The following is a 9707-nucleotide window of genomic DNA, read 5'->3' as shown; positions in this document are numbered from 1 at the left end:
TTTTAAAAAAATATTTATTTTTGGCTCACGCCAGGTCTTTAGTTGCAGCACGTGGGATCTTTTTAAATAGTTATTTATTTATTTTTATTTTTGGCCACGTTAGGTCTTAGTTGCTGCGCGCGGGCTTTTCTCCAGTTGCAGTGAGCGGGGGCTACTCTTCGTTGCGGTGTGTGGGCTTCTCATTGGGTGGCTTCTCTTGTTGCAGAGCACGGACTCTAGGCGTGCGGGCTTCAGTAGTTGTGGCATGCGGGCTTCAGTAGTTGTGGCTCGCGGGCTCTAGAGCGCAGATTCAGTAGTTGTGGCGCACGGGCTTAGTTGCTCCGTGGCATGTGGGATCTTCCTGGAGCAGGGCTCGAACCCGTGTCCCCTGCATTGGCAAGCGGATTCTTAACCACTGCACCACCAGGGAAGCCCCACGTGGGATCTTTTAGTTGTAGCATGCGGGCTTCTTAGTTGCAGCACTCATGTGGGATCTAGTTCCCCGACCATGGATCCAACGCGGGCCCCCTACACTGGGAGCGTGGAGTCCTATCCACTGGACCACCAGGGAAGTCCCCTAACCCTTCCCAAGATTAAAAATACAACTCAGCCTGGAATTCCAGGGCAGCGTGTGCAATCACGATGATGACTCGAGAACGAGCAACTGGGGGTGGGGGTTTGTTCTCTGGTATCTGTCTTAACAACCCTGTTTGGCTAATCTTGAAAACAGAGTTCTGGAATTAAGCAGGGACGATTAAAAAAAAAGTAAATCGGTCTGTGTAAGTGTTCCTCATATTGGGGTTACTATACTGGAAGGTTTTCTAATCATCCCTTGCCTTACTAGGCACACTGATCTGGCCAACTCACTGTCTTTCTATACCTGCTCATTTTGGCTCAAAAGGGTAGTCTGTCTCTGCTTGGCAAGGACAGAAGCTCACCTTTATTATCCTGCTTGAGGGGGAAGTGTTTAAATTCTCCACAGCTGTGCTGTGTTCTGAAGCATCAGGAGTTTATACCAGAAGCCTAGATCTAACTCAAATACCATTAATTACATCAATGGCTTAGTGACTGGGGATGATTTAGAAACACTTGTGCCTAAAGTTCTGACTTCCCCTGATGTTTTTTTCTTCCCTTGTTGATTTTGTATCTTAGGCCATTAAACAGGAAAAAGGATTCTCTGGAACCCTTTAATGGAAAAAGGATAACCTTTTTGAGAACCCAGTTACCTGGAGCAACCAGAGAAATTCTACCCGAGATAGACAAAATTTTTTCACCTTCAAAGTTTTGGGACTAAAACGGGGGCCCCGAGATTAACTGACTCCTCTGGAAAGTAGTGCTAACACGTCCCATTGGTGGGGAGAAGCCTCCCTTCCACTTGACTCCTGTCACAGGCTCAAGATATCCTCTGGGCATCTGCTCTGGACCAAAAGTAAAAGCAGAGCCTGCTAGATTCTTGCTCAGAAAGTTGTCCAGAGATGTGGTGTTCCAGAATCCCTAGTCTCTGCTCGGGGACAGTGTTCAGAGCTTCTGGACTCCGATAGTGAGCTCGGGAGCGGATGGATCCTTCCACTTGGTGAGCAGCCCAAGCTGGGCGGTGGGGCTGAAAAAAGGACTGGTTCCCACCTCAATCAGCGCAGCTCCCATCTCCACTCACAGCTCAGTACACCATTTATGATCTCTTGTTTTTGTTTTTGTTTTTTGCAGTACGCGGGCCTCTCACTGTTGTGGCCTCTCCCGTTGCCGAGCACAGGCTCCGGACGCGCAGGCTCAGCGGCCATGGCTCACGGGCCCAGCCGCTCCGCGGCATGTGGGATCTTCCCGGACCGGGGCACGAACCCGCGTCCCCTGCATCGGCAGGCAGACTCTCAACCACTGCGCCACCAGGAAAGCCCAGAACTGGTTTTTATTATATACTAAGTTCTGGTAAATACTAGGTTTGATTCTAGCCTCCCTTCTGGTCCATCCTGTCCCAGGGCTGCACTGCAAGTGGAGGGCGGAACCATGACCCCCCCCCCACCTTCGTGAAGGCAGGCTTTTCACACTGTACGGGATTGGTAACAACCTGGGGGATGGGAGTGTGTCCACAGGTCAGTCCTCCGAGTCGCTGGGGCCCATGTACTGGCAGATGGCATCATAGTGAAGCTCCACCACCTGATTCTCTCTCTGCAGCTGCACAAGAGCCCGGCTCTGCTCTCTGTCCCGGTCCAGCAGACGGCCCACCTAGAGTAGGGGCGGGTGGAGTCAGCAAGGCCAACCCAGACTCAGGGACACTCCCTGAGTGCTCCCGCGCCCATTCCCAGGTCTTGGACTCACCCTTCCAGCCCATGGCCCCAGCACCACCATCACCCGGTTGCCCTGGACCTTAGGGACCAGGGTCTCCAGCATGTCTTCCCTCAGGCCTGTGGACAAGGAGAGGGGAGTGAGACCCGCAGCAAGGGTCAGCCCAGTCAGGGTCCTGTCAGAAGGGCCTTTCCTGTATTCTCTGGTGCCACTCTGTGCCTGTTGACAGATGCGAGGCCCCCACATCCATTTCACAGAGGAGAAAACCTAAGGAGCAGTTCCTGGCAATAGTTGTAATAAAAGGAGCATTTATGTATGATGATGATGGGTGGGGGTGATAGCAGATACCATTTATTGTGGGCACGTTGTATGCCCTGCCCTGCACGGGGAGCTTACACACATCCCTACAAGGCACCAGTTATAAGAGGGAGAAATAGGTTATCTCCGTGCTAATTTTGCAGAAGAGGAAAGTGGGGCTCAGATATTCACCATCATGGAAGCGTCTAATGATCTGTTAGAGGATGCTGGGTCTTGCAAAAAACCTAACTCTGTCCAACCTCCCGCCTTTGGCCAGGCTCTTGGCCCAAGACAGCCCTCTCAATCAGCCTCCAGGATGATAACAACCCAATGGCCATCCCTCAGACTCACCTTCCAGGACCTGGCCTTCATCTGTCCGACACACACAGGTATCTGGGCTCAGGACATCTTCGATTGTCATCTGGGGAAAGGGCCAGGGGATATGAGAATGTTAGAGAGCTAAGTGGGCCCAGTCCCTGGGGAGGAAGCGGACCCAGGTGCAGGGCTCCCACCTTGGTGTTGTAATACTGGCCACCCTTGTGCAGCTTGTCCACAAACCGCACACGCAGGTCCCTGTGCAGCCAGTGCTGACTCCTGGGAGCTGCTTTCTCACTCTTGGCTGCAGGCTCATCCTGTCTGTGGAGCGGGGCCAACACCAGGCTTAGTTCTTTATCAGAGGCACATTCTGGTCATCCCACCTTTGCCGATGTCTTAAAACCCACTCATAATGCCATTCCTAGTTCCTTCTAGGCACGTGCCTTGCCCTAGAAGCCTTCTCTGACTGCTGGAGCCTCCCCACAGCCCTGACCCCTACCTCCATCTGAGATGCTCAGGGTCCCACCGGTCTGGATGGTGTTTCCGCTTCCTCGCTGAGTCCTCCTGCCGGACGTGGAGGTCCTGATCCTGAAGGGCCTTCCATGATGAGGTTGTTCCATTCTGTTGCCTTGGGGAAGTTTTGCTCACCTGGCCTGTTCAAGGGGGTGTGGGGAGAACCAGGAAACAACCTCAATGTCTCCCTCTCTTCCCTTCCAGGCTACACCTCAGCCTCAGGCCACCAGGCCACCTCCCAACTGCCAAAGTGCCCGTCTCACCATCAAGCCTTTGTCTGGGCTATTAGAATGCTCTCCCCTTCCTTTCAACTGTCTCAGCCTCCTTCAGGAAGCCTTGCTCAACCACGCTAGCCTGTCCTGTCAGTGCTTACCTGAGTCAGCTGCCTAGGGTGGGCTAGGGACTCCTGGAGGGCTGTCAGCTCCCATCTCCTATGTGCCAAACGGATCCATCCTACTGACGTGCCTAGAATGCCTTCCTCCCCATCATGCCCTAGTCCTAGCTGCTGTCAGTCCCTAGCAAAAGAGAGGTTCACCACCCCAAAGAGACAAAGACATCCCAAGGGTAGGAACTGGTTTCCACACTTGTTCCTTCTTCCTCAGAAAGAGGCTAAAGACCCAAGGGTACTAGATCAACCTCTCTTCAATCGAACTGAACAAACCACTATGTTCATTCTCACCTCTTAACTGTGACTAGAAGTCACTCTTGCCAGGCAGACCACTGTCCTGCCCCTCTGCAGATTTAACCCCCGCCCCAGGAATACTTCTCCAACTCCCCCAGCTAGGTTAAGAGGCTCACTCACTCAGATCCAAGGAGTTCTTGTCAAACTCCTGCTGGGAGACAGGCCGCAGGCAGTACTCACTAACAGTCACCACGCGGCTCCCCACAGCCAGACGGACCATGGCCCGAGCATTGTCAGGGTCGAGGCCTTCCACCTAAAGTGTTGGGGGGGAAGAAGTGAGTGGACCTGACCCACGTTCCTAGGACCACGCTGTCCACCCTTACTTCTAATAGGCCTGACCCCTGTGCCTCTCCCGGCAGACTGTGGGGCTGGGATACACTTTAAGTATGTAATCCTCAGGGACTTGTGGCATATGGCATTCTCTCCCTTTTAGTTGAAAACTGAGGCTCTGAAAGGCCCAGCAAGCAGTCCTGAGTTACTGAATGAAGCGGCAGGCCAGGCAGTCCTGAAAGACAAGGACTTCCAGCCTTTATACCCCAAACCCAATTCTGCCTCCCTCTGACCCTCATGTCAATTTTCCCTGCTGCCTGTCTTGGGCTCCAGGCACATCTTGGTTCCTTACCTTCCCATAGAGGCCTCGGTGAGGGCCAGAAAGAACCGTCACAGCTCCTCCAGGCACCAGTCCTTGAGGCTGGTCTTCCTTATCCTTCTCTTGCTCCTCATCTGGCCTCAGCAGGTGGTGGGGGCCGGTGGGGGCCAGGGCCTGGAACTCAGTCAGGTTGGCGCCCAGCCCTAACCCCTTGGGCCTCAGTGAGTTGACACGGGGCTTCACCACTCTGCAGGGAACACAGAATATGGGCTTGTTGGGGGGATGCATCAGTCTTCAGCGCTCCGTTCCCCACCCCTACCCCCAACCACCACCCAAATCCCAACCTATCAATATATTTGAGAGTATCCTTCCCAATCTCATATTAGGGACTATTTCTGACCTGCAGAAATGGCAATTTTATTTGGTTCAACCTAATAACCTACAGTGTATAACATCTATGACACAGTATTTACAGTGGGATATGAGGCAGATCCCAATAACAAAATATACTAATTTTTCTACATGGGAAACCATGACTATTCATACCAAGCAAGAGAAACAGATTGTAAAAAGCTCAATGTCAATTCAGTTCACATTTGGCTGCCAAATAGTTTATGGAAAAAAAAAAGTTTGGTTTTCAGAATTCTTTAGAGTTTGGAACTGTGGAGAACGGATTGTAATCTGTATGATCATGATAATAGCAAGTGCTTAGCCTATGCTTACCTGGGGCCAGGGCCTACTGTAAGTGCTTTATGTGTATCATTTCACTTAACTCTCACAACAGCCCTGGGAAGTCAGTACTGTTATTATCCCCATTTTTCAGATGAGGAAGCTGATGCCCAGAGAGGCAATCTTTACAGAATAGGATCTCTTAATGGAGTTTCAAAGGGCAAATAGGAGGCTTAAAGAGTAGTGGAAGGGGCTACTGAAATACGTAGGGTGGTAATGTGCCCTCTCCCTGCCTGGATGGTTCTAGGTGGGCGGTAACCATGGGGGTCTGTTCCCTGGCCCGTCTGCTGTCCCCTGCCCCTACCCTAGAAACTCACTGATTGAAGGTACGGCCGATGCCCTCGCCAGGTTTCCAGCCCATGCCCCGCAGCATGGCCAGCCCATAGGCCTCTACAGGGACTGCCTCATAATCGGCCTCCTCCGGCACCTATGGGTTCAGGCAGAGGAAGGACGGTCAGGCTTGGCTTACAGTGGGCCCTCTGAAGTGTACTTGCTATGACCCACTGGGTGACCTTCGAGACTTCTTTTCCAGTCAGCTCAAGGGTGAATTTTTATTTCCTCTTGCCATCCCTCACTTTATTCCTCCATGTTCAGTCCTTGGACAAATCTTTATAAAGCACCTATTCTGTGCCAGCTACCGTTCTAGGTGCTGGGGATAAAACAGTGAACAAAACAGACAAAAACTCCTGCCCTTTGTGTGGCTTACATTCTAGTTGTGGAGACAGAATAAATAAAATTCATAAAACATGATATGCCAGGTAGTGATAAGTCATATGAAGAAAAATAAAGCAGGTTAAGGGGATGCAGAGGGCTGAAGAAAGGAGTGTCACTGAGTTCATATTTGAGCAGAGACCAGAGGAGAGACAGAGGGAACCCTGAAGATAAGAGTCCTCCAGACAGAACAGTAAGAGCAAGGCCCTGAGGCAGGACAAGATCTGCTATGTGTGGAGAGCATTATAAAAGTCAATCTGACTGAAACAGATGTGGAGGCAAAGAGCGGTGGTAAGGGATTAATCAGGAGACCTGGGCAGGAGCCACGATAGGGTGGCAGCCACAAGGGGACCAGTGAGGAAGTTACTGCAATAGTCCAGATGAAAAATGCTGGTGGCTCAGACCAGAGAAGTGGTAGTGGTGATGGTGAGAAGTGGTCAGATTCTGGTTGTATTTTGGAGAGGAAGGATGGATGGAACTGTGATCAACTGAGATGCAGAAGGCTCTGAGAAGAGGGAAAATTAGAGAAAGGAGGCCAAAGCTGGAACAGGATGGAGAGTGAAGTGAAGGTCTTTTTAAGATGAAAGATACCAGAGGATGTCTGAAGGCTGATGAGAACCGTTCAGTCGAAAGAGTCTCTCTGGTTTGGGGCTATAGGAGAACTAGGACCCAAACAAGCATTGCCAAAAAATTGTGAACGAAGAGGTGAAAAGTAGGGTCCATGGGTATGAAAGACAGGCTTGGTTACTTCTGTGGACACACCCCTCACCTCTCCTGTTATCACCTCCCATCATCACTCCCTCAATTCTTTATATTCGCTCTAGACACACCACAGATTGTCACTGATGGACACACACCACACTGATTTTCTGCCACCACGCCACTGTCTGGGTGGTTGCTGCCATTAGGAGCACTCACCCTCCTCTTCCCTCTCACTAAACCCTACCTGTCTTCCCGGCCTCACTCCTACCACTCTGATCTGAGTCTCCATCACCTCTAGCCTGGACTGCTGCTCTCGTTGCCTCCACCTCTGCTTACTAGTCTGTTCTGCTTGTAGCAGCAAGAGAGAGCCTGTCAAATCATAAGTCTTGTCCCTTCTCTGCTCAGAGCCCTCCCATGGCTCTCACCTCACTCAGAGTAAAAGCCAAAGTCCTCACCATGGCCCACTTCTGACCTAACCTACTACTCTTCCCTGTCACTCATTCCACTCCAGCTACGTTGGTCTCCTTGATGTTCCTCAAACACTCCAGGCAGAGTCTACCCTCAGGATCTTTATATTTCCTGTTCCCTTTGCTCAGCTCCTTCAGATAATCCCAGAATCCAAGTATCTTTTCACACCTCAATATCTGGATTCATTTGTTAATGCTTCCAAAAAGGATGGAAGGAGGCAGGGCGAGGCAGCAGGCCTTTAGTACACACACAGACTTTGCCTGCTGTGTGCAGGGACACAAGTCCTAGCAGACAGGGCAGTGAGAGACTGGAGAAGGAGGGAGGCCAGGGGCCAGCTCACTGTCTCAGCCCGGGGTTCGCTGTCTGCCCCTTCCCCGTTGGGGGTGCATCCTTTCTGGATCATGGGGATAGCGAGCGTGGGGTCGACACCCGCATTCTCTCTCTCCTCCAGAGACTTCGTGGATTCTAAAGAAGAATGGGAGGGAGCAATGAGGTTCCACCCTATCCTTCCATTTTCCTCCCCTTCTTCCTTCACTAGGGCAAGGCAAAGGAGGGAGCACTCACCCTCAATGAGCTCCTTCACAGCCTGGGACAGCATCCCATCCACCAAGACCTCAGTATGTGTGGATGGCCCAGGGGCCTGGGTCGGTGGCTGCCTGAGATGGCCATGCTGGATCAAAGGGATGACAAGTTCCTTAGGGGCTTCTGAGGGCTGCACACTGATGTGGACACAGAGGGGTGAAGTTGGGAGAGTAGCACAATCAGTGAGTTCTGAGCCACAACCCTTCATTCAGAAGAAACACAAGAGCCAAACACACCCCCAGCCCCATTGACTACACCCTCCCTTCTCCTGTCTGGCTCTCCTGTTATACCTCTGGTGGTGCTTTCTTTGGATTCTCTCCCCCACCCCCAACTCTTAAATGTCAGTGCCTTCGAAGAATCAGTCCTCAGTTCTGGACCCTCTGTTCATCTCAAGACCCACTTCTGTGGTTTCCACTATGACCTAAAAATCACCATCTTCAGCCCAGACTCTCCCCAGCTCCGGGCTCCACACCAGCCTCCTAGATGGTTGATTCTCTTCTGGAAGTCCCTCCCTCAGACTTTCCTTTCCTAATTAAGCTGACGATAGCCTCCCCCAACCTCAATCTGCCACTCCATCCTGCTCCCCGTATGGGAGAAGCCCCAACGCTTCACCTGGGACACTAGGAGTCCTGTCATTCTCCCCTCCTTTCCTTCTTTCAGAACGCACGCTCCTCAGGGTCCCCAAGTCCTAAAGACACACCCTCTCAGGAATACATCCTCTCCTCTCAATCCCCTCGGCCAACAGGTCCAATTTCCCCACCTCCCCCACTAACTCCCGCCTTCTGACCTCCACGGATCTTCTCCGGCTGTGCTTCAGACTTCCCAGGCCACTGTCACCAAGAAAATCAACTCAAGATTCCACCCTCCCGCAGGCACCCACCGCACCGCTTTCCAAGGGATGAAACACCCAGCGCTTCACCTCTGCAGCTCCCTCCGTTTCTCGGTCTTCAAGAAATCCTTCTCCGGAGCCGCGTCTCCCGCCAGCCATCTCCGGGCGGACGTGCGACTGAAGGTGAATGAAATTGGGGCACTGGAGGCTCCCGCAGGCCACAAAACACCATCTTTGGCGTCCGCCATCTTCCCCTCGTCCCAGGCCGGCGCGCTGCTTGCTGGGAAGTTTAGTTTGCGCTCGCTGTGCTGGGGCTTGACCACCAGCGCTACAACTACCTTTCCCAGGAAACACTGTGGCACCGCCAGGCGAAGGCGGATAGGGGCAGTAGGAAGTAATTGCCGCTCTTTTTACTTCACAAGAGCGCGTGGCGTACAGGGAAATGTAGTTCTTGGGGAAGGTAGGCGTGGTAGAAGGTGGCTTCCTTCTTGCTAGGTCGTCACTCCTTCGTGTAGGCGTTTATTGGTCGCCTACTGTGTGCGCGTTACTGTGCCCTACTGGTGTGGGAAATGTAGGTAAAATAAATCATTAAAAAAAAAATCTGGGCTTCCCTAGTGGTGCAGTGGTTAAGAATCCGCCTGCCAACGCAAGAGACACGGGTTCGAGCCCTGGTCCGGGAAGATTCCACATGCCGCGGAGCGACTAAGCCTGTGCGCCACAGCTACTGAGCTTGCGCTCTACAGCCCTTGAGACACAACTACTGAGCCCACTCACCTAGAGCCCATGCTCCCAACAAGAGAAGCCACCACAATGAGAAGCCCACTTACCACAACGAAGAGTAGCCACCCCCGCCCCCCGCTTGCAACAACCAGAGAAAAGCCCGCGTGCAGCAACAAAGACCCAACGCAGCCAAAAATAAATAAAATTAAATAGATTTATTAAAAAAAAAGAGAAAAAAATCTGTGAGTGCCAGTTGTGTACAATAATAAATAATAGACATGTAAGTGGTACCTACAAGATGACAGATTTAA

General features: G+C 51.9%; 1 protein-coding gene across 1 annotated transcript; it reads right to left on the bottom strand.

Annotated features, from left to right (window-relative positions):
• Positions 1-370: 370 nt before the first annotated feature.
• Positions 371-9356, bottom strand: LOC114891162 (G-patch domain and KOW motifs-containing protein-like). The gene is made up of 11 exons (XM_029215286.1): positions 8767-9356; positions 7830-7984; positions 7606-7730; positions 5702-5811; positions 4689-4902; positions 4187-4319; positions 3371-3524; positions 3069-3192; positions 2908-2977; positions 2293-2378; positions 371-2199 (listed from the first exon to the last, which is right to left on the bottom strand). Exons 1-11 carry the CDS (start codon positions 8922-8924, stop codon positions 2068-2070), a joined length of 1461 nt encoding a protein of 486 aa, XP_029071119.1. The 5' UTR covers positions 8925-9356; the 3' UTR covers positions 371-2067.
• Between the last annotated feature and the right edge of the window lie 351 nt (positions 9357-9707).

This window comes from Monodon monoceros, unplaced genomic scaffold (genome assembly GCF_005190385.1).
Source record: "Monodon monoceros isolate NGI ecotype Baffin Bay Population unplaced genomic scaffold, NGI_Narwhal_1 Contig7122_ctg1, whole genome shotgun sequence".
Lineage (NCBI taxonomy): Eukaryota > Metazoa > Chordata > Mammalia > Artiodactyla > Monodontidae > Monodon > Monodon monoceros.
Note: the sequence above shows the minus strand (reverse complement) of the source record. Positions and strands in the feature narration are given on the sequence as shown.